The sequence below is a fragment of the Patiria miniata genome, unplaced genomic scaffold, assembly GCF_015706575.1.
Source record: "Patiria miniata isolate m_02_andy unplaced genomic scaffold, ASM1570657v1 HiC_scaffold_26, whole genome shotgun sequence".
NCBI classification, from domain to species: domain Eukaryota; kingdom Metazoa; phylum Echinodermata; class Asteroidea; order Valvatida; family Asterinidae; genus Patiria; species Patiria miniata.
The window spans coordinates 445682-473577 of NW_024037065.1; the positions used below are offsets into that span (position 1 = coordinate 445682).

Below are 27896 nucleotides of genomic sequence, written 5' to 3' on the forward strand. Positions count from 1 at the left end.
CATCATTAAAAATGGATTCAAAAAAGCATTCTTTGAATATGATTTTCAACTTCAAATTCCAGATATTGACATCCTGTTTAACAACGACCTTTCTTCAAAGTAAGACCACATTGCCAGTTTACGGTAAAGATGTATAAAGCAGTTTGTACTTCAATTTAAAGATAACTTTGTTTCTCAATGTTTTCCATTTAGTCACAGGCACCTCTCCAAAAGATGTCTTGGTCCAGTGGAGTGACCACACAAAGAATGTAGTTAAATCTAGCGAGTTACATTTTCGTGGACTATTACATCAACATCAGCGGGTGAAGATGAGGTGGGGAAGAACTTGGTGGAGGGGCAAGGTGCTTGCCTATGAATCAGCAAGTCAAGGTATTTGAAAGAAGCACTCGTACAGCCAAAATTGGAATCGAACATGGCAAAATAAAGTTTTCTTTGAAATGCCCATGTTCGTACCCCATTATTAATCAAATGAAGTCCTTCTCAGTTGGTATAATCACACACATCCTTAGTGAATTTCTGTTTTCATTTTGTTCTTGAATTGTAGAGGCATCTGATGAGTCTGAGACCTTCCGTGATGTGGATGTTACATCTGAGCAAGGTACGTACATTTTTATACTGCATGTGTGTAAGTGATAAGGATGGCAAAGAAGTATGACAACTCGATGTGTATTAAACATTGTTGTAACAGGATGATTTACTGTTTTGCAGATTCCTCTGACAAGTCAGGTTATCGGAGAGCTTAGTGACAGTGACTTGGACGAGATGGATGACATTCCACTTACACAGCTGCAGACACACCTGGCATCAACTCAAAGTGAGTATCACATGGAGATAGCATCCTATACATCTTCAACATTATAGCACGTCTTTCTTATACCCAAAATATCCATCAAAGGAACTTGAGCTGAATTAGGATTCTAAGCGTATCTTTTAGTAGTCTTCTGGTGAGTGCAGATGTCAAGCCTTACAATCTATATGTAGTTTCTCCTTCTTGATACCAAATGACACCTGAAGTTGCTTTTCTTAATGATTCATAAGTAGGGACAAATGCTATTATTTTTTATGTTTATGTTGATTTCCTGTTCTGTTTCTTTCCTGCAGAGCCACTCCATGAAACTGATGGCAATGGGAAAGTGAATGTTACTGACTCAGAGGAGATGGATGACATGCCATTGATGCAGTTGCAGACACACTTGGCACGTACCAATAGTAAGTTTCACCTGAATATGTTAATAATTATTTGAATGAGTGATTCATTTGTTTCGCATTGGTTTATCTTCACATCGTGGCTAATTGACATCCAACATTGTTTTCTTATCCTTCTAGAAATTTTAACAGTCCTGAGACAGACAAGCATGAAAATACACCATTGAAAAAAAAGCAGCTTGTGGCACTATCTTATAAAAACTGTAGTAAAACAAAGTACTAATAACACAGCATTTTTGGTGGTGCTAATGTGATTGTTTCTGTGCCTTGAAGAAAAGATAAATGATTTCAAAATTTTAGCTTTGAGTTTTTGTAGGAAGAATAGTAAAAACAAAATCACCTAGTCATTTAACTCAGCTTTCAACAATTCTTGGCTTCCTTTTTTTTGCCACACACACTACATATTTCCTTTACATCGATCTCATTCAAATGTGAATGAATTCCTTGATGTGATTTTAATTTCTATGCAGCCCAAGACCTCAACACGAACAAGACAACAACACCTACTGAACTGGCTGCCACTGCCATCCCAAATGCAACAACACCTACAAAGGAGGCTGGTGAACACCAGGAAAGCCAGATGATGAACATATCTAAACAGTGTTCAGAGTTTCATTGCCTTCAGGACATTTTTGCCGCATGTGCTCAATGTCAGTGCTTATTGTGCTTTGAACATTTTATTAGAAGTGATGCATGTTCAAATCACAATAAGTATTTCTCTGTATACGTAGATAACATGTCATCCTCTGTAATTGACAACTCTCCCTGTTTTGTTGAGGTTGGTGCTACTGATAACACACTGATTCAGGATGAAGTGCTGACCACAGTTGATGTGGGAATGAACATTGACTGTGTAAGTCATCCATCTCAACAAAAACAACCCGAAGATTATGTGGTAGATGGGGAAGAGAGATTTGAAACAGGGTTCTCTGCTAATGTTCAGCCATCTGGCACTAAAGCGAGGAACAAAAATGTCACATTTAAGCGAAACCAGGGGGAGTCATATTATACTGAGAAAACCAATAGGTATGTCCTGCCAAGAAAAGAACAAAACAAGCAAAGGTGTTCATCTGCATTCTGTGATGTAAGAAAGTTGTCATGCAAGACATTAACGGAGTCAGACCGCAAGTCAATACAGCATGCATTTTATGATTTAGGCAACTTAAGCTTACAACGCCAGTGGATTTCTCGCCATCTTGAAATACAGAATCAGAGCCAAAACCCCAGAAAGAAAATTAAATTGAAATATTTTCTTCCAGTCAATGAAGAACTTCAAATATGCTCCAAGGTACAAGTGTGTAAGGTTATGTTCCTGAACACGCTTGGGTTGTCAGAAAGACAGGTCAGTACCGTGGTTAAAAAACAAGGCCTTTGGGTGTGATAGAACCAGAGAAGCGAGGTGGTAGGGTGAGAAAAGATCTAGACCAACAATTAGCGGATGAAGTGCACAAACACATCAACAGATTTCCTAAAATGGAATCACAATTTTGCAGAGCGAACAATGGCTATCAGTATTTGTCACCAGACTTAAACATAAACAGGATGCACAGATTGTACCTCGAAGAGCACAAAAAAAATGGCAGAAAAGCTTCTTTGAGTTTTTACTCGAAGATCTTCAAAAGCATGAAACTCAAGTTCCATTCTCCCAAGAAGGACTTGTGTGGGTTGTGTGATGCCTACAGAAAAGGAAATGAAGAAGAAAAAATGCGGATGTGTATCGATTACGAAAAGCATATTCAAGAAAAATGCAAAGTTCGAGAACTTAAAGAAGAGATGAAGGAAAAGGCGCACTTGAATCCTGAGACTTTTGTGGCATCAGTATTTGACTTGGAGCAAGTCTTGTACCTGCCCAGGTCTAACAAAGGTGAACTTTTCTACCAACGAAAGTTGTCTTGTTATAATTTCACAGTGTATGAGCTTGCGAGCAAAACTGGATACTGCTATTTGCATCACGAGGGCTTAGCGAAGCGTGGATCGAATGAAATTGCTTCAAACGTGTACTCTTACTTAACAGTTGTAGACAGGGAAAAGAAAAATGAAGCAGCCTTTTTCTGTGATGGGTGCCGTGGTCAAAACAAAAACTCAGTCTTGCCAGCTATGCTCATGCACTTTGTCAAACACTCACAATGGATGAAAAGTGTGACAATATCATACTTTAAAACAAGTCACGGTCAAAGTGAGGGCGATGCCATGCATAGTACGGTAGAGAGAGCTATGAAAAACTTTGGTGACATCTTTCTGCCTGCACAACTCGCTGCCCTGATCAAACTGGCTCGCCGAAATCCTTCTCAATACATAGTTAATGAAATTCAAACAACAGACATCCATGACTGGAAACAACTCTCAAGAGACATGCATATTCTGAAAGTTCGCAAAACTGTGGAAGGAGAGCCAGTTGATTGGACTAAAGTTATGGCTGTGAAGGTAGAAAAGAACTCCCCAAGTAAGATCCAGGTGAAATTTTCTCACACTGACGAACTTTTCTACCATTGCTATCGGTGCAGGGCAAAGAAAAGTTGTTCATCAGCTTGAAATCAGTCCTAAAAAGGCATACCCAAAGGGACCGCCCAAGCTGTCCCAAGACAAGTATGCTGATCTGATGAAGATGTGCACTGGCACTACGCCATTGATTTATCATGCAGATCATGTTTCATTTTACAAACACTTGCAGCACCAATAAGACCACACACTCCATATCAGTGTCAGAATCTGCAAGCTTTGGTTAAAATCATTGTGTTAACTTCAGTTATTCACTTCATCAAGCATCGGAATTTGCATCAGTGTAACATGTGCCATTGATGATTCATGAATAATTATTGTAGCAAAAATGTTTGAATGAATTTATGAATGAATTTGAGCTACAGAGTTTCAGTGTGTACAGACAATTTTGTGATTGAATAAAAATACACAATTGATGAGAACCTGAAACATTGAAACTGGCAAGCTGTTATTTTTATGTTATCATTGGTCTTGCTTTGAACATAACTTGACTTTCAACTCCAGAATAGTGCATATTGGGGAAATATGCTCTAAAACAACCAGGGAATATTGAAATTGAGCCATTCTGGCACCCCTTGTAAACGCAGTGCATGAATTCAATACATGTACACGTATGAAATCAAACCACGGATGCGCAGTAGGGATGTCACACGTGCTGAGACAGAATCGCCACATTTTCGTTCCACGAACTGTCGTAACTTTATACGTCACAATCGCGGTGTGCGAAAACAGGCAAATGATAATTTCACCAAAACGACGTTTGATTTCCGTACAAAATAACATTCAACAACCGGATTGTTGACACAAACGATAAGTATTTAATTAATCCACGATTATTCTGCTGCGAGGCTGCATAAAATGGATTAAATTGTAAATCTGCTTGTTTGAAATATGAGTCATTGAAAACATGCCAAACTTTAAACCGTTTTTTCTCAAATCAAGGTAAGTCTGAGATACGACGGTTCGTGGTACGACTACCGATTTTTTGAGGCCATGCATTAAACTCCTAACTCAATCTAATTTCAAAGTGTTTCAATAAATATGTTCTTTAATTTTTGAAATTTAATGTTTATTTTATGGTCACTTATGGAAATATATATATATTCCTCTTGTATTGGAAATAGCGTGGGTCGAGCCTCTACAAAAAAAATGCTGCTAAGGCCAAAAAAAAAAGTCTCCGGTTTCTGGTATGGAGCTTGCCCCAAAAGTGGTGCGGCGACGCGGCTTTATTTTTTTTTTTAACTGTTTTTTTTTTTTTTTTTGCTTCAATTGTCGGCTGATGACTGCAAATGGTGCCCGACTAAACTTAGGCGAATTAAAAAAAAAAAACATGTTTAGCGTCCCCGCCCGCTTCCTTTTTAGAGGCCGCCTCCTTTTTTTTTGTGCCGAAACAGCCTTTGTTTTCGTTAAGATTTTTTTTTTTTTCTTTTTGGCTGTTTCGGCACTTTTGCCGAAACATCCTTTGTTTTCGTTAAGATTTTTTTTTTTTTTTTTTTTTTCTTCTTTTTCAGTCATTTTGCCCATAGCATTTGTACACGTTTTTTTGTCACCGGTACTTTGGGCACTAAAATCAATCCGATTGACTTTATACTTGGCACACACTTAGACCAGCATCTGAAGTTGTGTGCCGAACATTGACGTCATCGTGACGTCATCGACTAATTTATTATAGAATTTTGAATATTTAATTTTTCCCATAGACTTTGTACACAGAAATCGAAAAAAAATTGTCGATTTTCAAAGGGCATTGTTGACTCTTTGCCAGTAATTCATTTGCACCAATCTTTGTCAAAGCAAAGACCTTAATTCAAACAACATTGAATAATGATGACGTCATGATGACGTCATCCGGTGTGTATTTATAGGCAATTAAATTGTGACACTTTTAATATTTAAAAATGCAAAAGAAATCAACCGTACGCGTCCGCAGCATTCTGTTACCCACAAGTGGTAGAGTAGGTTGAGGTCTTTATTTCATTCAGTGGGCGTGAAATCACGTGACCCTTGCTTCCGGTCGAAAAAGGCCAAAACCGGAAGTGGCTTATTATTTGAAAATGGTAATAGATATGAACTTGCTTTTAACGGTGTTAGTCTCTTGGCTGAAAGTATTCTTAAAATCATCTACCAATGACGTCATGCAATCTTCGAGCGCCCTCTAGCGACAGGTTGAATATTTGCAAAAATGTATTTTGAATAGATGTCTGTGGCGAAGTTTGTCGGAATCACTTAAATATTGGTGTATATAATGACCTTGACCCACTTAAGACGTGTGCAAAGTTTTAGGCGAATGACGTCATCAGACCGGAAGTTATAATAAAAAGACCCTTTTTCATTTGAAAATTCCTGAAAAATCAACCATGGCAGTTTTTATGTTAGTTTTTACTTTAATTGTCGATTTAAGGGTAGGTCTAACACATTTCAAAGCTTCAAGGCAATAAGCGAACTCGGACATGCCCTGCGCACGCTTAAAACTTCAGGTTGACAATACATCTGCTCTAAAACATGCACAGAACGTCTATATGTACATACACGTACAGTACGTTACGCACATACTGTACATGTACATCGTACATGTAATGTCAGTCAGCCTGCAGAGCACGTGTTGGCGAGGTCAAATCCTGTCCACATCATATCACAGTGACCGTTTTAGCCGATTTTCGGCTAACTTTGACAGATTTTATGTTCGTGCATGCGCATAGTCAGGGACGTATAATAAAAAATCATAATGCCGAAAAGCCCTATATTACGTATTTAAAGGTGCAGTTTTTCTGCAGTGGGATTTTCCACAAGTCTTTTCCTATACAACACTGATATCTTACTGAGTAGTTCTGAACTTCAGCCGAGAATTACTATGAGAAGGAAAGAGAAATCGTATGTTTTTCGCGCTGTCATTCGATTGAACATATTCCTAAGGGTCAGAATATCAAGTAATAATTCATAAAAATGTTTCAGTTCAAAGGCAAATTACAAATTTAAAGGTGCAATTTTTCTGCAGTGGGATTTTGTTTTTAGCCCGTTAACTTTGTACACGTGTTAGCCCATTGACTTAGTACACGTTTTCAAGCCACCATTTCTATAACTTGGCGATCTAGAATCGTCATCAATGTAACAGCCAAGGAAGACCCTCATACAAAAATTATGCCAAGACTATGACGTCATGATGACGTCATCACCTAATTTTTTTATTGATTTTTGAAAATTTACGTGCATATTATGAAGTCCTATATCTACAGAACTGTAAATCTGATTGGGTTGAAACTTGGTATGTGGCTAGACCGGGATGTGTTATAGGTAGAAAAAAAATTGGTGGTCGAGACCTGAACATGATTTTTTGCGGGAATTGATAGAATTATCGAGGGTCTTCATTTTTTTAAATATGTGCAAATAAATCACGTGACCCTTTCTTTTGGTTGAAACCGGAAGTGCTTTGTAATTTAAAATTGGTGAAAAACGCGAACTTGCTTTCAACGATGTTTGCTCTGGCTAAGTTGTTCTTTACCATAATATTATAGTAATAGATGAAACTTTATGTGACGTCGTCATGACGTCATCACGTGACATGTGACGTCATATTTCAAAGCCCTATGCGAATGGAATCACATATTACATTTATATGCCACCATTTATTATAAACAGAACTACACATCCTTCGTTGATGGAACACATGTCACATGTCACAAAAAGCTACCGAAACAGCCCTATGTTTGCCCTATGTTTGTCCACAAACATATGTCTAGTTTTTTTTTTTTTCTTTTTCAGTCATTTTGCCCATAGCATTTGTACACGTTTTTTTTGTCACCGGCACTTTGGGCACTAAAATCAATCCGATTGACTTTATACTTGGCACACACTTAGACCAGCATCTGAAGTTGTGTGCCGAACATTGACGTCATCGTGACGTCATCGACTAATTTATTATAGAATTTTGAATATTTAATTTTTCCCATAGACTTTGTACACAGAAATCGAAAAAAAATTGTCGATTTTCAAGAGGCATGTTTGACTCTTTGCCAGTAATTCATTTGCACCAATCTTTGTCCAAGCAAAGACCCTAACTCAAACAACATTGTGTAATGATGACGTCATGATGACGTCATCCGGTGTGTAGTTATAGGCAATTAAATTGTGACACTTTTAATATTTAAAAATGCATAAGAAATCAACCGTACGCGTCCGCAGCATTCTGTAACCGGCAAGTGGTAGAGTAGGTTGATGTCTTTATTTCATTCAGTGTGCGTGAAAACACGTGACCCTTGCTTCCGGTCGAAAAAGGCCAAAACCGGAAGTGGCTTATTATTTGAAAATGGTAATAGATATGAACGTGCTTTTAACGGTGTTAGTCTCTTAGCAAAAAGTATTCTTCAAATCATCTACCAATGACGTCATGCAATCTTCGAGCGCCCTCTAGCGACAGGTTGAAAATTTGCAAAAATGTATTGTTGCGTTCCCTAATAGCAGTTCATGAAACATTTATTATTAAGTTGGAGGGAAACAGAGCTTTGGGGTGACAGTCACACATGTCAATACACTGATTTATTCATCTCATCACTTTACATAACTTTGTTAGATTTCATCAACCTATAAGGTTTCTCCTTTTGATAATCTTTGGTAGCGTTATAGAGATAACAGGTTGGTGTCTACAAAGTCTATACATGTACTATGTACAATGGCAAAACCATGTCAACCAATACGAACTGAGTGGGCACCGGCACGGTACGGGTTATCGACGGTCAGACCGAAGCGGGAGCGGTCCGCTACGGTGACCGGGAAGCAACGGCAACTGGACGGGGCCAGCAAGTGTACCAGGCCGCACTACAGTTCGAACCAAAGTGTGCATGTGGCGTATCGGGTATCCAAGGTCAATCGAGGCACTATGCACCAAGGATAGTGTCTATGACAAGACCGGGCTAGCATAGCTGAACTACGGGGGAAATGGCTACGGGGAGCCGGCTGGCCACAGCGGGAGCGGTCCGCTGTGGTGACGGGGATGAACTAGCTCTGGCTGGGCTAGAACACCAGACAACCGCACAACATGTTCAAGCTAAGACTAGCAGTCCAATGGCCATTCGAAACCGCACAGCACCATTGGGACTAGTGTATTACTATTTCACCAGCTTCTACACACTCCTCGAGGGATCTAGGAGAAGGATGCTTCATAATAACACTAGTACTAGTGATTGCACTATTACTTCACCGCGCCTCAACCACCGAGGGAGGCCGATACTTCATAGTGACAAGAGTCGCACAACAATCGGTCCGTCAGAGTCGGGTTTGCCGCACATCATACGATTTACCGCACAACATATAAGTTCGCCGCACAACTTTGGGTTTAGGGTTCGTTCGCACTACATTGGTTTCGTGGTTCGCCGCACTGCCGAAAGTGAGGAAAACCTCCGGTATTTATAGGCAGTAGAAGTCTCGGGATTAAATAATGCATGAGCACTGATTTAGGAATTAACCAATAGTAATCTTCCATGTCTAAGGGTCACATGACTAGTCACATGATTTACTAAGAGTGCCTAGTGCAAGAGACTAGAAACGTGTGCATTTACATAAGGGAAAACATGGAGAGAGAAGTGTGCAAATACAGAGAGAGATGTGTGCAAATAGTTAGATCAGAGTGCAAAAGTGTTTACACAACATCTTGAGCAACCTTGATGGAGTGAGTGACCACCTTAAAGGTTACTGTGTCACAGGTTATTGACACCGCAGGATGTCTTACCACGCCCAGCTACGCGACCACGCAAGGGTAACATCCCATTCCCTCGAGCTAAGTACGGGACTAGAAAACTGGACCGTGAACTCCGGTTAGTGTTCATGGGTAACGCACGGGGGAGAGAAATGCTGCGTGCCGCTGCGCAGTCTCTCGGAGATCGCCAAAGCACGCATGCTATGGGGAAAGGAACTTAGCTCGCTGGGGCGAAGGGAGGTGTGGTCAGTTGCGCACATGTACATCGCTACATGAATAATGCATACAGTAGCGCGCGTGGTATTGCATCATGCGCTGTGCTTGGTAAGAGACCCTGGGAATAAAAGTGCAAGTTGGCAATTTACGATAAATGGGTAAAATACAGGAACTATAAAAGACAACTAGAAGATTGTGTACTTCATGGACAGAGTGATCCAGAGGGCGCTAGATTTCCATAATCAAGCATTCTGGGTTCGTAACACTATTCCCCCTCAAGTTTTTACAACGTCCTCGTTGTAACCAAGAGGAAAACATTAGAGTCAATACAGTTATTTGAAGTTGGCTCGTAGAAACTCCAGTTCATGAGTTCAGATCGAGGTAGAATAGTGAACATAAAAAACACGAATTACGCAGGGCACAGCATAATTCGTTGAGCAAAGTCTAGAGTTCTTCTAGAGTTCGTGGTGACTGTCACTTTTTGATGTTTTGTATCTAAACTACTAATAATAGAACTAAATTCGACAGAGACTAAAAACTACTAAAAAAAAAATATTAAGCGATTATAGGAATAAAGGAAAAAAACGAAGATTATACTGTCTAGGTAATGTATATTTACAGGGACTTGAATGATCCGGCCAGCGCCTCCGCCACGGTTTTGGTGTATCTCCGCACCGCATCACTCTGTTGAAGTACAGATTGTTTCACCTGCACGGCGCTGTCTTCGAGTTTCTTTGCAATGTCTCTGGACTGCGCCTGGGCGAAGGGGGTGTATCAACTGGCGAGCAGCTCAGGTCCTCCGCCATAACAAACACATGTTGCTCTAGGCGGGCCTTTTGGTCGGGCGTGATGTCTGCGCTTTGGAGGTGATGCAGAAGCCACGCGTCTCGTCGCTGGGGAACATTCTGCCGTGGTGAGATGAGCCCTTTTGCGTCAGCCTGCTTCTGAGTGTGAACAGCACTAAGCATGTGTGATGCAAGTCAGGAATGGGTTGAAAATCCCTTTTTGCAGAACCCACATATAAAGTTTCTCATGAACCATGGCCAATGAGAATGTTGGCAATGCCTGTCGAGGGCGAAAACATCCCGCAGTGACTTTTCACAGTAATTGCAATCCATGGCTGTAACGCACGTGTTGTCAACGAGATGGTGAGAACAGTTGTGAGGGGAGCAAGTTCTTTTGGGGGTGATGGGTAGGAGGGACGCTGGTCCGAAGGATGTGGCGCCCTTTGATTGGTCGTGACCTAATTAGTTTGCTGTCATAGAAACAAGTGTTTGTTTGTGTTTTGATCATGTTTAGTTGCCTTGGTATCTCAGCAAAACAGATGACAGAACATAACCAGCTGTCATGCACTATCAGTACCTGGCGGTCCGACAGCCGGGCAATGTCAGTGACGGGCTATATACACACACTGCGATGGCCACCAGCTGTTGCGTCCGGATTTATGAATGGACGGTCACTGCATTGTTTACTTCCGCATTCCTGACCTTAGCGGGGTCAACAGAAAACGGACTTGTAGGGGGCTAGTCGAGATCTATGAATCTCGCTGGTGTACGCTTAGTGCGAGAACTTCGGCGGATGGGGGAAGTGTTCATTGCAGTTTTTGTGGGGGGCACGGCCGTTTCAACCTCATAGACCGTGCGTAAATAAACTCTCTACTGTTTGTTTGTTTTTGTTTCGCTACCCCAATAATGAAGCGTGACGTCACGCAGCCAGTCAAGAAAAACATGGCGGCGCGCCGCCAGGAATTCCGTCGCTCATAAAATCAGATAATGACAAGATATCAACCCTCAGTGTCCTAAACTATTATATCCTCCATCAAACATCAATGTACAAATACAATTTCTATAAGTTGCGATTATCAAATAAAAAAATGTAAATAAAATAAGGGTCTGTGTCATAATTTTTTGATGAAAAATTATGACGGAACTATAATGTCCGTCATGTTTCCATCTCGAAGTAAAATTCCTGTTTATTGGGTTTTTTTTAATTTTTATCTCTACAAGAAGTCAATTATTTTGAGAAAAACTAAATGTTTCGTACTTTCAACTTACTTTTGTGTGTGGGCAATGGCTCAAATTCCCAATATAATCGAGTTTTGGGGGAACTAAATATGGGTCGTCTGCTTTTGAGAGCGTACGCAAAGCCCGCGAAATACGAGTTGTCAGATAGCCAGTATATTCGTGCAGGATGTCAGACAACTCGACCGTTTATCAACTCGACTCGGGACAACTCGACCGTTGAGAACTCGATCGTTGAGACAACGGACCGCCGAGACAAGTCGACTTTGACATGGAATCAACTCGAATATATGCGAGATGTTGTACACGTACATGTACTTGTACTTGAATGTGGGTAACGGATCGGAGTGCGTAGTATTTGCGTGTGCTGCGTTGAGGGTATGTCATCTTTATGATGACCGTGCGTGGGGCCGGGGTCGTGGGGCCGGAGCTGCCCGCGACGGCGCGGCAAGGCTCGGTGGCGCGACGTCGCGCGCGGCACAAAGCACACGGACATCGATGATGTCTCAACGGTCGAGTTGTCCCGAGTCTAGTTGGCAAACGGTCGAGTTGTCCAAACCCCCAAATATTTTATCAACACAAGATACAGAAGCAAAATGATGATCGACGCACAGTTCGCACTTGGTTGATCAGGTATTTTATTTATTATATAACTTAGCTACAGTACAATGTTCCGAGCTTTAACTTTTGACTATCACAAAAACGTACTTACAAAATTATGTAGAGTTTGTGGTGCAAGAACAGACATAAACAAAGGCTATAGATTGCCAACCTTGTCTGCAGACAATCGTAAGGAAATACTGGCTGTATTTGACATTAACACTTGGAGCGATAACTGTGATCAACATCCTAAAGCACTTTGTGAAAAGTGTGCAAGAAAGATAAGGCACTACAAGGCACAAACACAGGATTACAAAAGTGACAGTGTTGCATATGAACATATTGACTGGATAAAGCACCAGAGATCTGGAAACTGTACAATTTGTGAGAGATTTCTACTGTCTTCAAGGCCAGGTCGTCCAAAAAAGTGTCAACGAGTCATTGGAAAATCATCCTCTTCTTCTGAAGTTTTGCCTTTTGCCATAACCCCTGAGACCAGCAATATTTTCACCAACATTGTTAATACTACAATTGAGTCAGATCCCCACCTGGAGATACTTGGAAGAGAGGATGAACACTCCTTATTTACCTGTCCAATCTGTCTCTGTTTATTGGCTTCACCATGTGTACAGTCTCCATGTGAACATAACTTTTGTGTCAGCTGTTTAACAAAGTACTTTCAGTTCAAGAACTTGTCTCTGGTACCATGTCCAGTGTGTAAAGCAAGTTTCAATTTCAGAGAAGTATCTCTTAGCTCGCGTATTCTTACAGTGCAGCTGAACAATTTGAATTTGATTTGTTCCAAGTGTAGTAAAATAGGAAAACTCCGTCAACTCACAGCACATGATTGTGTACTTTGTTCTACTCCATCAACAAAGGGAAGAGGCACTTGTTTTTCAAGTACGAATAGGCCTATTGTAGAAAATAGTACAAATCAACAAGAGTCATCCATATCAAATGCTGCTAGGATCCTACGAGAAGAGGCCCTCAAACACCCAAAGGGACAGCCAATCCCTTATGAAATAGAAAGAGCGACAGACAGATGGACATGGTTGAAATTACAACAGTCAAACAGAGCAGCTACTCTAAACACAGGCGGACGGGTAAGATTAGTAAGATCATAATAAATAAGTGAAAAATAATGGTATCAATATCCCTCTAGCTCAATCCATTAAATAAATAATATTAGAACTGAAACTATTCTAAATGACCATCTTACAATTAAAACCTAAATTGCACTGTTTCTGACAAATCAAGTTTAACCTTTGTATTGTAACATTAAAATGATAAAATACATATCATGTGCCTTAACTCTACACAATAAAAAACGATCTGATTGTTACAAGTTCATTGATTTTGCCGCACATAGTACATCCCCTCTCTAATATTTACAGTGACATGGGCCCAATTTCTTGGCACTGTTAACTGTTGGCTACAAATCGGTGCTTACGGCAGCAGAAAAGTCCAAGTTTAAGCATATTTTATGGGTTAAAAAGGAAATGTTGCTGATGAGCATGCAGTAAGCAGTGCCATGAAATTGGGCCAAGATACTTGTTTAACTTAATATTTACTTATTTACATACATGTATATACAATATATACAATACAATCAATATAGCTCATTGTACTTTTTTTTACAATTATGGTGTATTTTCTATGTTGAATTTTAGCCAGCACATGTTCATCAAGTCTCATCCCCTGCCCCGCAAAGTACAAAGGAACAATGCTCAGCACCAAAAAAACCTGAAAGTACACCGAGTCCCCCGTCATGTAAACCAACTGTGCCACCAGTGAACCGGTCTCTGGCGATGATGCGGGACTGCAATCTTGCATGGGAGCAATTGAGAAAACTGCGCAGGTATTTTAGTTAAATACATTTTTGAAAATCATTAACGCTTTCGATTAAAACATTTTATGAGATGAATTCAATGTTCATGATAATTTATAACCAAAACAGATATGTAGGTCCCGCCATCGCATCAGAACGATCAATGAGGACACAGCAGAAACGTCTTCTGAAAGACTACCTTGAGGGAGAACTCGTAGAGCTCATGTTCCCAAGTGCCAAGTCTGATGGGTCTCATGGGTTTGAGGGTAGAATGGTGCCATATGTCACTGTGAACAACCTCAGCATGATGGTGCTGGATTATCTGGACGGACTTGAGGAGTAAGTACTTCACCTGTAAATCAAAACATATGTTATAAATTTCAATTTAAATGGACAAAATGTGGCATTTACAAATATACACATGTTTTTTTATAGGTGCAATTCCCTGACCTGGCATAGTGGTGTCATCCCACCAAACGAAATTTGGGTCAAAATTGGAGGTGACAAAGGTGGCTCTTCGTTTAAGATGGCTTATCAAATAGTTAACGTGAACCATCCAAACAGCCTCCAAAACACGGTGGTATTCGCGTGCTTTGAAGGGAGCGACACATCTCAAAATTTGAAGAGAACACTTCCCAAAATCATAAGCCAGATCACCACGCTTTCTAAACAACAATGGAGGTGAGCAAAAATTTAAAAAGGAAAACGTATATGTTACTTAATCTTAAACATAAACAAATTAAAATTACCACGTTTATTGCTCAAAAGCTTGTATATGCATATTATTCGTGAAACTCTTATTCTCTGCTGTTTCTTTCTTCCCTGAACATGATGAACAGAGGACGAACGATTCGCTTGCTCTGCTTCGGTGATTATGAACTCCTGTCCAAGTTGTATGGCACAAATGGACCCAATGGTACTTATGTCTTTTTTTTTTGGTTAGGTTTATAATAATGTTGTCCTAGTTATGCATAGCTTTGCAAAGTTACAAGCACTGTGTACTCAGTACTCTATGAGGTTTGCAGAAAAAATCTAGGTGAGGGGCAACATTAGATAATTGATTGGCTTTGTCATTTTTTTCCTAGCACGATACTGCTGTATTTACTGCTTAGCCAGTAAGGATACAATGCAGGTGCCTATAGCTGAGAGGGGTTCTTCCACCGAGAGAACACTCGACCAAATCCAGCATCACTACAACAAATTTGTAGATGATGGAAGCAGACGAAAGAAGGCCAAAGACGTTTCCTTTAGCATTGTCGACACTCCAAAACTGCCAATCGAAATTGACCACGTAAGTAATCTTTTGCATGTGTGGTACATATACATGTATATGTGCTTATGTGTACATGTACATGACTCGTATACAATACATAACGTGTCTCGTACCATGTGTTTTGAAGGTAATCCTGCCCAGTCTGCACATTTCGCTCGGCATCTTCAAGAAGATCTATGACCTCCTGGAGTCCGATTGCCACAGCCTAGACGTCAGGTTGTTCAAGCTGCGAGTAGAGGGAGCAGATGAAGATGATGATGATGATGAATTTAACTTCGACCAAGCAGTAGGTGCAGAAGTAAGGAGGCAGCAGGAACTAAAACACCAACTTCTACAGAAAAGAGAAAGCCTTGAAGAATTAGAAGAGGAACTGCCCCTTTTTCAACTGCAAAGTCATCCACAGGCACAACAGGCACAACAAATACATGGCGAATACAGGGAGATGATATGTAAAGCTGGGCAGCTACACACTGATATCACCGAATTGGTAAAGAGTCTGATAACATGTACGACTGTTGCAGTGCTTGCATGCTTAGATGACTAACATAGCTCATACTTAAACAAAAAAATTAACATAAAATCTCTCTATTTTCTTCTCCTCTTAAGGAATCTCGTGCTGTAGCTGTCGACCTTCCCTTTGGTACGGGACCAGTAGCCTGTGGTCTTGACACAGTACTGCAAAAGCACAACGTTTGCAGACAAGCGTACCATGGTAAATCGTTCGTGGGGAATCACGTGCATAAGTGTTGCCAGGTAAATCACATGAACATGTTGCCAGCTGTAGATATATACATTGTAGTACAATGTCACTATATGTTTTCTGATGGTTGCGTACGCCAGACCGAGAATTCTATCATCCCAGCTATGGTCATGGATTTTGTTCGTCAATCCAGGTCTGTCCATACTGTCACCATTCACTTCTTTGAGACCAATCATGGGCAATCAGAGGGTGACTTTATGCATAGCTTCATAGAAAGAGCCATGCGTCACGCTGGTGACTTGTTCTTACCTTCTCAACTTGTGTCTGTATGTACAATGGCTCGTAAAACACCAAGTGCATATCATGTTGTGAAGGTGCAATCATCTGATATTGTTGACTGGAAGACACATAGCCAGAAGATCGGCATCCTCCGGGTCCGCTTCTCTGAAGAGGGTGAGAAAGTTGACTGGACGAAATTCAAGCAGGTCCAAATACAGAGGGAAAAACCAGAACAAATAGGCTTCAAGTTTTCCCACAGAGATGATAAGTTTTCAGTCATCAAGATCGATGCAGTTCGTACAAGAAGATCCCCGGACGTAGATTCTGGGCCTCTCCGTTTGTACCTTTCAACCAAGCCCAAATTGTCAGAAGGGAAATATCAAGATCTCATCAAGCTGTGTTCAGGATCTACACCAGTTATTTCTCATCCTGAGTACCAGTCCTTCTATCGCCAGTTACCCCATTAAATTAAAGTTCTGTATGCACCAAATTCCTTTTATCATAAGAAACATAGATAGATATCTTTTTGTACCACAACTGAATTTTCTATTGTTGTTCTTAGCCTGGATATAGAGTTGGTAAAAGGGACACTACGTCCTGGAACAGCCCAATCGGGCTACAGTACAGCCTGTCTCAAAAAAATGGTACAATCAGAAAAAATATTGGTTAAATATGAAATTTCAAAAAAAGTCATTCTTACTTGGCATAATATTAAAGAAAAAAGACTGGGCTTTCCAATAGTGTTTGTTTGATCTTATTTGCTTTTGTCAATTCAGAGATACAATCAATTTAGTGCGATACACCAAAATCAATTTTGTGCCACTTTTATGCATGGGCAGAGTTGTTTCGAGTACTGTGGCACAAACTCGATTTTTGTGTTCTGCAGTAAACTGGAGTTATCTCTGGGTTGACAAAAGCAAATGAGATGAAACAAAAAGTATTGGAAAGCCTGGTCTTTTTCCCTTAATGTGATGCTCAAAACGACTTACTTATGTTGAGATTTAATATTGAAAAAAAAAAAATTGTTTTTCGATTGTACCATTTTTTTTAGACAGGCTGTAAACACGCTTTGAACAAAGTGATGTTAATTGGAAAGAACATTTAAAAGTAGGATATCAACATCCACGCGACTATTCTCTAAAAATTGGGCATTTTTGTGTATTCCCGTATTATGCGGGCGACAACGACTTTCAGAGTCATCTTTTGCGACCCCAAAAAGTCGAGCCGTTTTGGTGCTAGTTGTGTTTTCCTCCGTAAAGTGTTCGCCTTTTGCGGACGTGTAAGAAACCATATTTGTGCATTGCTGATTGGTCACCACTGCTCACGAGCAGGGTGCTGTGTACATGTGTTGTGATAGGCACAGACAACGTGTACATGTATATCGTACATTGACTGAAAATGACAGGACAAATTCGTACTCCCTCGTGTCCAATGTAAACAACCAGGTTTTTTCCGTCTTTTTCTTGGGAACGGTAAGACATTAAGTTAGTTTCCTTTCAACAAGATGCTTGAAATAACTAAACAATTCAAACATGAAATTTTCAGGGTTATCAGGACCGAGTGTCTTTTCAATCTACAAATCCAAATTGCCCTTCACCAATTTCATGTTAGAATTTATTTCTTGCTTGCATCACACTAGAAGCATTTACTGATGTGGCTCGTATAAGACTGATTGCATGATTGATAAATCACACTCTAGGAATAGTTATAAAAGCATTTGGAAATGTATGCCGGTTTTTCTCCCATGAAGTGTACAATATTGAGCAATGTGGTCAAAGTGTTAAATGTGTGTGACATCTCATAACAACTTTGACATTGTACATATACGTGGTATGTTTTCATTGATAGGTTTCTGAATCATCCACACAAAATACTTTCCTGAATGCCTCGTCTTTAGAATTGATGACCTGAACTTTAGGAGATGTTTATGATTATGCAAGATAAATAATTCAAGGATAGTTAATTTGTCCATAGTAGCATTACCTTGCTTTATGAGAGGTACTCATGATATTACTATCTTTTGACATTTTGTGTAGTACATTTTCTGTGCATTGATATTACATGTATCTGAATTATCCGCACAAGTTAAAAATGTCTCGTCTGTAGAATTGATGACCTGAACTTTAGGAGACTATGCATATTTATGCAAGATAAACACTTCAAGGATGGTTAATTTAGACCATTGAATTACCTTGCTTTATGAGAGGTACTCATTATGTTACTATCTTTTGACAATTTTTGTTGTAGGCTACATTTTCTGTGCATTGATATTACATGTATCTGAATCATCCGCACAAGTTTATAAATGCCTCGTCTTGATGACCTGAACTTTAGGAGACTGTGCATGTTCAGCAAGATAAATAATTCATTTTGAATTACCTTGCTTTATGAGAGGTACCGGTACTCATGATATTGCAATCTTTTGACATTTTATGTGGTAACATTTTCTGTGCATTGATATTGCATGTATCTGAATCATCCGCACAAGTTAAAAATGCATTGTCTTTAAAATTGATGAATTCAACTTTAGGAGACTCATCATGGCATGTTTATGCAAGATAAACACTTCAAGGATGGTTGATTAGACCATTTTGAATTACCTTGCTTTATGAGAGGTACTCATTATGTTTTGAGAATTTATGTGGTACCGGTAACATTTTCTGTGCATTGATATTACATGTATCTGAATCATTAGCACAAGTTTATAAATGCCTCGTCTTTAGAATTGATGACCTGAACTTTAGGAGACTGTGCATGTTTATGCAAGATAAAAAATTCAAGGATGGTTAATTAGACCATTTTGCATTACCTTGCTTTATGAGAGGTACTCATGATATTATAATCTTTGGACATTTTGTGGTACATTTTCTGTCCTTTGATATTACATATCCATTGATATTGCATGTGTACATCTGAATCATTCGCACATGCTACTTTCTTGACTTAAGAATTCATGACTTTAGGCAGTCATGCATGTTCGTAGAAGATATATACTTAGATAGATGATAACATTCCATTTTGCAGGACCATGCTCTAAGAGAGGTGTTCATTGTATAAAAATCTTTTGATTTGTATTGTGTTATTGCTTTATTTGTTCCTTATTTTTCGTTTTGAACCAGGTTGTTGTAGCTGTATCTTTGTTACGTATGAGGGTCCCCCTCTCCTCTGACTATCACCGTCACTATATAATATTTGAAAATAAAGGTTTTTATTTTATTATTTTCGTGCTTGTAAGTTAGATCAATGGATTAATAGATTAAGTGTTATGTTTGTATATGACACAATATGGTTGAAATCATCATTTTATCTATCAACTATTTGAATTGGATTATAATATGAGGTTTTGTTATAACGTAAGGTCCCTTGTATGTTAATGTAAAGTCCGTTGTATGTACATGTATTTGTTATTCTTTTTAAGTCATCATATTATTTAATGTAAATAAGATTAATGAATTTGCTGGATTGTATGATTTGATGCAATATTAAAACAAAACCTACATTGTAACTACATTTCTGAAATCAAACAATAGTGTATCAGAATGTAAATCAGATGCTTAGAATGTCCCTGTTCTGTACTGTTTTGAATATTTTTTTATTATTTTAAGTAACAAGTCATTCAGATTTTAATTGTGCTTAAATTTGCAATTTATGTTATGCTTTGAAAATGAATTTGCAACATTTCAAAATAAAACTACATGTATTACATTTAAATGAGATTAATGGGGTTCAAGGATTAGAATGTGCTGGGGTAGAATGGAGAAATGAGCAGCTCTATTCCCACTGAAATATCCCATCTGATAGCACGGCGTCTCAACATTAGCCTCTCCTAACCAAATCCTACTGTCTGGCTTCTCGTGCCAACCCCGTTTTGACTAAATGACAGAGGGTGAAAGCGTGTTCCTGGCGCTATAACCAGGTGCTCCGGGTAGATGGCGCTCGTTAGCCCTAGTTGGTAGTCCGTCTAGGAGAAGGAAAACTCTGATTTTAAACCCGGGTAGATAGAACTCGTAAGCCTCGGTCGGCAGTCTACCTATGAGAAGGACCACTCTGATTCCAAACCCGGGTAGGTAGAGCTCGTTAGTCTTGGTCGGCAGTCTACCAACGTACAGCCTAGTGCGGTCAAGGGCGAATGAGGGGCTATGTCTCCAACGGCCAGGGTAGTCCTGAGAGGAGTGGCGCTCCCAGGTCTTAATAGCCTTGAAAGGAAACCTATGACGAATACAAATCTTACAAATCCTATACTTCCAGTCCCGGGAGTGGACAGGAGCGATGCTGCGGACAGAGGCGCTGGACAGGTCTTGGCCTAGCAGTATGACGGTGGCCCCCCAAACCCCCCGGGGAGGAGGTCGTCTGACAACAGCACAAAGTCCAACGCGATTCTGCGATGCAGGAGGCCGTTCATTATGGCATCCTTCAACGCAAACACTGTGAGGGAGGATGCGAGGGCCAGGGAGATGGCCCATTGTGCAGGGAAGTGTGGTGTGGAGATTTTGGGTGTGCAGGAACACAGGAGAGTCTACTCGGACCAGCTTGTGTTTGAGAGAGTGGAGGGCAGCTACCTCGTCACGTCGTCGGCATGGAGGAATGCGGCACAGGCAGCTATTGGAGGGGTGGGACTGATGCTTAGTCCTCGAGCTAGAAGGGCTCTTCGGGAAGTTCACAATCATTCTGAGAGGATCCTGATTGCCGAGTTCGACAGCAGTCCAGTCACAACCGTCCTCGTTGTTTATTCCCCAACCAATGTGTCACAAGTAGAGGACGTGGAGTTGTTCTACGAGCAGCTCACAGCAGCTGTCAGGGGTGTGCCAGCTCATAACTTCCTGGCCATCTTGGGTGATTGCAATGCTAGACTTGGGCCTGAAGATGCATTGTACACGTATCAAGACAGCACCAATAGAAACGGCATGCATATGTCCGAGTTTATGAGTGAGCACCAGCTCTTTGCTGCCAACACCCAATTCCGGAAAAAGCGCGGGAAGAGGTGGACATTCAGAGACCGTGGCGCCGGGATTACGAGGCAACTCGACTACATGCTAGTGCGGAGGAAGTGGAGGAACAGCATCTTGAACGCTGAGCCCTTCAGCACGTTCGCTTCTGTGGGCTCTGACCACAGAGTTGTCTCCATGAAGGTGAGACTGAGTCTGAGAGTACCAAAACCAAAGCACAGACTCAGATACGACTGGAGGTTGTTCGCGGCAAGACCAGACCTACAAGAGAAGTACACCATAGAGGTCCATAACCGCTTTCAGATTCTGGAGGAAACAGAGAACCCAGAGATGGAGCGAGTCAAGATCAGTGCTCGATCGAAGCAACCTGACGTAATGATAGCAAGAGGGAAAGTGGAATCGGCCCACCGGGAGTTTAGTCAAAACCAGACTTTGGAGAACCGTGACCTGGTGAAAAAGGCAAAGGAGCTGCTGTTCAGCACATATGACAGGCTCAGGAGCGAGGAGTTGACAAAGAAAGTCAGGCGCATTGAGACAGCTCATGGTGAGCGCAGGTACAATGAATCCTGGAAGGTTATCAATGAGATGACAGGGCGCAAGAAGGCGAAGGAAGGTCAGGTGGCGGGTGCCAGTGCAGAGAAGAGAGTTGATACGTGGCTCACCCACTTCAGCAGCCTGCTAGGTAGGGCACCAGATATTGAAGATGCTGATGAGGACATCCCAGACATCCTCACTGACCTAGACATCAACGATGGTCCATTCACTGCCGCTGAACTGGCCAAGGCCAAGTCGACACTGCAACAAGGGAAGAGTGCATATAAGAGTCCAGATGGCATACCTCCAGAAGTCTTCAAGTATTGTGAGATTGACATCATCATTCTGGAAATCTGCAACCTTGCCCTGATTAACAACGAAGTCCCCAGTCAATGGTCGCTGTCGAACATCATACCCGTGCCAAAATCTGGTGATCTAGTAAAACCGACAACTACCGTGGCATTAGCCTCACATGTATCATTGCAAAGATGTTCAACCAAATGATACTAAATCGGCTACGCAGTGCGATCGACCCTCACCTGAGAGATAACCAGAACGGGTTCAGAGAGAGGAGATCAACAACAGCGCAGATCCTGGCTCTGAGGCGAATAATCGAGGAGGTGAAGATCAATAACCTGACAGCAATCCTGACATTCATTGACTTCACAAAAGCGTTTGATTCCATCCACAGAGGGAAGATGGTGAAAATTCTTAAGGCATACGGAGTTCCAACGAATCTGCTTCGAGCCATCCAGTCAATGTACTCAGGATTCCCGAGCCAAAGTGGTCACCCCCGATGGAAACACAGACGATTTCAACATCTTGGCAGGAGTCATGCAGGGCGATACCCTCGCCCCATTCATATTCATCGTTATTCTTGACTTTGCCCTCAGACGAGCTATAACGTCACCGACACCACGAAGTAACACCCATCTACATACCAGTAAAAACTAGCAATCGGAGAAAACGGCAACTAAAGTTGAACGCTTTTCAGTTGGGTTTCTCGTTGTGGACACTTGATGAATTTAATTTATTAAATCTGCTGTTTTTCACTCGTTTGTGTATCAAATAAACAATAAATAAGAGAAAAAAGATGCGTGTTACTTCGTGAAACCGAAAAAGCTGCGAAACTGTAAATTTTCGTTTTCACGAAGTAACACTCTTCAATGTATTTAACACGAGGAAAGTGCAACTTCAGGTCAGCGCGCGCGCGCTCATACAACTTGTTACAAGAAGAGTGTTACTTCGTGAAAACGTTTTTGCTCACTTATGAGCAGAGTGCGCGCCATGCATTGCAATGGAAAATGGAACTTGAGTGTTACTTCGTGAAAACGAAAATTGTCACTTTTGCGCAAAAGTTGCCATGGATACTTAGCGTAATTATTAAAGTAAAGCTCTTGAAGCTTTGAAACTTCGTGCAATGGTAGGCCTTGATGAATAATGTTTAAAAATCCAAAAAACTGAAAATCGAAAAAAATATGCTTTAACACGGTAGAGTGTTACTTCGTGGTGTCGGTGACGATAAGCAGACACGAGGTAGATCTTGGATTCACACTGATACCAAGGAGATCGAGCCGCTATCCCGCAGTCGCCCTGACCGACCTCGACTTTGCGGATGACATCAGCCTCCTCTCTCACTCCACTTCCCAGGCACAGGAGCTTCTGACACGTGTGGAGATGGAATGTAGCTGGGTGGGTCTCTCACTCAATGCCAGAAAGACAAAGGTGGTCACTTACAACGTCCCAGACCATGCATCCCTTACTACCCTAGAGGGCCGCCCTCTCAAGGAAGTCAGCGACTTCAGGTATCTAGGATCATGGGTCGACTCCTCTGAGCACGACATCCGCATTAGGAAAGCCCTTGCCTGGAAGGCTCTACATGGGCTGAAAACCATATGGAGCTCTAACATGTCAAGGGATGTCAAGGTCAGTTTCTTCCAGGCCACGGTGGAGTCCATCATGCTATATGGATGTGAGTGCTGGACCTTAACAACGACCCTTCAGAAGTCCCTCGACGGTTGTTACACCAGAATGTTGGGGAGGGTGCTCAACATCGACTGGAGAAACCACGTGTCTAATAACACCCTTTACGGCATGCTACCTAGGATCTCACAGAAGATCGCATACAGGCGGATGGGCATGGCAGGGCACTGCTGCAGACACCCTGAGCTACCAGCAAGCCGTCTGGTGCTGTGGGAACCGACTCATGGGGTGAAGCGGAGGGGAAGACAGAGGACGAGCTATGTCGGGGTTCTGAGGAGAGATGCCGGGACTGAGACCACAACAGAGTTGGCTGCTTGTATAAAGGATAGAGAGGATTGGAAACGCCGCAGGGGATCCCGCCTGCGGGCGACATGATGAGATTAATTATATAAAATATTATTTATAGATCAATGAAAGGGACTAGATTTTACTGCAATGTTTTTAACACTTGCCCTGTCTTAACAGGACCGAGATTTATATTAATATTGTATATATAACTCAGTAAGATTTTAATGCAATTTAAAGTAATTTATGTTATGGTTTTACACTTCCACATGTTGTATTTGCAAGTTAATGAAATACATTGGAGGTGAATTTTCAGTTGGGTAGCATACACTCCCTGCGTCTTCACTATGTCATTTTATTTCTTGAAACTTGTATTTCCCCTGGTACTTATTTTAATTCGTTGTTTATTTCAACTCATTCCTCAAAACCATCTCAAGTTAAAGCCATATTTTCCTTCATTTCACCATAGAGAAAGGTTTCATGCACACGCAAACAAAGTTAAAACACAAGGTAAACAAAACCGAAAATGGCAGTGAAGTACGGTTAAAATTTTGTCATGAAACCTTCATTTCCATTTAATTGCGTTAATGATGTCGGACAAAATGAAAAGTCAACTAGTAAGCTGAAGGGTCCTCTTGTGGTAACTTGATATTTGGTGGAAACAACTCAAAAGAAAAACTGTACAAAATGTTAAACAATAATCAGTCCCAGTGACCTGATATTTTCAACACAGTACCCTGAACGCTCCCTTTCGCTATACTGCAGTAACACACAATAAATGACATAATCATCTTACTGACTGAGCGGCATCTGTTATTTAATAATAAAAAAAACAGGCCTAAGAATACGGATATGAGACCCACGATTTGTCAAAAAAAGAGACCGCAATAATGGGAATTCAAGTTGTTCCGAGTTGCAAAACAACGCCTGTTTGATCATCTACCATAGTCGTGTACACGATAATGCGCGAATGTAGGGAAAAACACTGCCCTAGATCGACTTTACCGTTTTCACGAAGAGCGAAAGTGCATTTTACCCCACTACGCCACTGCGCGTACTGCTCCTACCGTTTTCACGAAGAGCGAAAGTGCATTTTACCCCGTGGCTCCACTGCGCGTACTGCGCTTACCGTTTTCACGAAGAGAGAAAAGTGACTGCGGGGAGGGCAAAACGCATTTTAGCGTTTTCACGAACAGACAAAAGTGTTTCTTTGCTAATTAAGCAATGTTAATTAATTCTTTTTGGAAATAATTTAATAGTTTTGAGTCATTTAACATCTGGTCTTTCGTTTGGTAACATTGGTTAATTAAAAATAGTACCGGGTAATAGGGAAATGTGCGATGCAAAAAGAGACCAACTTTAAATGTGATTTTCTCAAAATATGCTTTTCACTTAACGGGCAGACTTTTGTCTCTTCGTGAAAACGGTGACGATTTTTTGTAAATTTGTAAATGCTGAAAGATCTCCACCACCTAATTCGAGAGTCCTACACACCAAGGCTTGAAGTAAGGCACATCCGAGGGCCAGAGATTTTCAATGTCAAAGGATGGATTTCTCCACACCTTGAAGAAATTGGCAATCACAGCAAGCCTCATCACTTCTGCTTCCGTAAAGTAAACGGCAAGACGCAAATGAGCTACAGAATGTGGTGCTGTGATCCTTGGCGGCCTAATGATGTAGAGGTCAATGACCCAGACGTGCCTTCCACATCCTCCTTGTCGGATGGCCTAATCATTTTGAAGGTAACTTTGAACACAAAAATGTTTTCTATTTCGGACATTTCATTTACCATGTTTGCCATTAACTTTCCTTCATTAACGTATTTCCAACTCACTTTCCAAAAGCATATTAAAATATTTCGTTAAACGAGAGAAATTCAACATAATGTGGTATATAAAATAATATCTCATAAGACACTGTTCGTTTCATTTATTTTCATAGAATAATCCACCAGCGGGTTCTGTCCCTGCAAGGGTTGATTCAAGCTTGGAAAAGATTGACCCCGGCCTTGACAGCATCCTGCCAGTGTTCGGAAGGAGACTTCCAGACACAGCACAGGCATGGTGGACTGATTTCCTCGACGCCTTGCACGAATATACGGAGGTAAGTATTAGCACATTTTTATTTTATTTCATTTCCATTTCTTTCATCAATGTCGACTTTTTTTTATCTGAACCTTTGTATTTTTAACCTGCATTGTCTTGAAGACGGTATGGATAAACATCTCATACATGCATGTTGACAGTTTTTATAATTTCTGTTCATTCCGTGACGGCCCCTGCTTACATTTTGTTTCTGGCTATCCTTGAACTGAATCTACAAATAAAAACGACTTAATTATGAAATCAACTGCCAACATAATTTAGGTAATGTGCCGATAAATATATTGATATGTAGGCAGTGGAGGATGACAACCATCCTTGGCCCCTGGAGTTGCTTCAGACTCAGCCAAGGAGAGACACCCCGACGGACATGTCCCATCTTCAACAGATGGAAGAGTGTTCGACCCAAGATTGCCCACAGGTAATCAGTAAAATAAGTGCTATAATAAATTTTAAACGTCGAATAAAACACGTGAATGATGTGCTGTCCATGCTAATCTTTAATACAAATCACAATTTTCTGGGGGATTTTAATCTTGCATTTTCTAAACTAGCAATGCATTTTGCCACTTTACAAGAAAAGAGCTACCCAACAAGCTATTCTTCGACTTTTGTTTTGACAAATTTCATTTTTTGTTGACCAAGAATAATCATTTCTTACCGAGTAGACTGAACCTACATCAGAACCAACAATGTACATAACTTGTGCAGACAAGGGACTATTCTAGTTTACTGTGGACAAATATTAGTCTCTAATAGTTACAGGTCTGTGTGCAAGTTATTCACAGACGGCTTGCTCAATTAAAGTAATACCACAGGCGAGTTTCACAAACAAATGCACATTTTTTACTGTTTCCTTTTCGTCACATTTAGCTTGTCGTTGGCACAAAAAACAGCAAATTACTCATGTCGATGACTACTCATCCATGAAGGAGGGCATGATGGTGGCCGTGTTCGTCAAAGATATAACAAGAAGACCGCAGATTGGTCGCATAGTCTCCATCGAAGACAAGTGGATTCAAATTCACTGGCACACAGGTCAGTGGAGCGGACCACAAAAAGCAAGCTACACCGGTGCTGGAAAGCATCGGAAACCAGCAACAGAATGGCTCGATGAAAAGACGGCCCTTCTATGGGACTTCAAGCTCACAGAAAAAACAGGAGCTCTGCCGAAAGCAACACAACGTCTGAACTTTCGTGTGGTATCATTTGTTAAGTGAACTGAGTACCGAGTAACAGGGAAATGCGCGATGCAAAAAGTGACCAACTTCAAATGCAATATTCTCGAAACGCGTTTTTTTTTAACTGGATACACTTTTCTCTCTTCGTGAAAACGGTGACGAAATTACTGATTGTAGGCCTGCTTGTCTTCAGTATTCAAAACGAAAATAAGTCATATAACTATAAATATTCTGGACAAGGATATTAAGAATAACTCATCATTTTTCCTTGTAGTTTGAAAAGCTAGTTGCGGACAACCTTTTTCACACTGTACCATGATTTTTAGACCACTATTGAACCTTTTATTGTGCTTTACTATGACTTTTAACTGACACTTTATTGGGAAATTACGTCTTTTGCATATTTTTTTTTTGAAGGCTTTGCTTACAACTCTTCATCTTGTTCCTTGGCTTATGCTTCAAAAACGGATGATGCCTGGTTGAATTTAAGTACTACATTTACTGTGATTAAGAAATAAGCTACAAAACCCTAGAGGGTGTATTTTTCAGATGGA

The 27896-nt window shown here is 40.8% G+C and overlaps 1 protein-coding gene and 1 pseudogene across 1 annotated transcript; both read left to right on the forward strand.

Annotated features, from left to right (window-relative positions):
* The first annotated feature begins 14006 nt into the window (after window positions 1-14006).
* Window positions 14007-14814, forward strand: LOC119733624. Its single transcript, XM_038207030.1, has 3 exons — window positions 14007-14089; window positions 14189-14398; window positions 14495-14814. The coding sequence occupies exons 1-3, from the start codon at window positions 14040-14042 to the stop codon at window positions 14742-14744; spliced, it is 510 nt and encodes a 169-aa protein (XP_038062958.1). The 5' UTR covers window positions 14007-14039; the 3' UTR covers window positions 14745-14814.
* A 5708-nt stretch (window positions 14815-20522) lies between these two features.
* LOC119733667 lies at window positions 20523-22295 on the forward strand (annotated as a pseudogene).
* Window positions 22296-27896: the final 5601 nt, after the last annotated feature.

Excerpts from the sequence above, each read along its gene's own strand:
- LOC119733624 (XM_038207030.1), top strand. The coding sequence starts at position 14,040 with ATGATGCGGGACTGCAATCTTGCATGGGAGCAATTGAGAAAACTGCGC. Across the intron at positions 14,090-14,188 it reads CAATTGAGAAAACTGCGCAG|ATATGTAGGTCCCGCCATCG; the intron begins GTATTTTAGTTA and ends TAACCAAAACAG. Across the intron at positions 14,399-14,494 it reads TATCTGGACGGACTTGAGGA|GTGCAATTCCCTGACCTGGC; the intron begins GTAAGTACTTCA and ends GTTTTTTTATAG.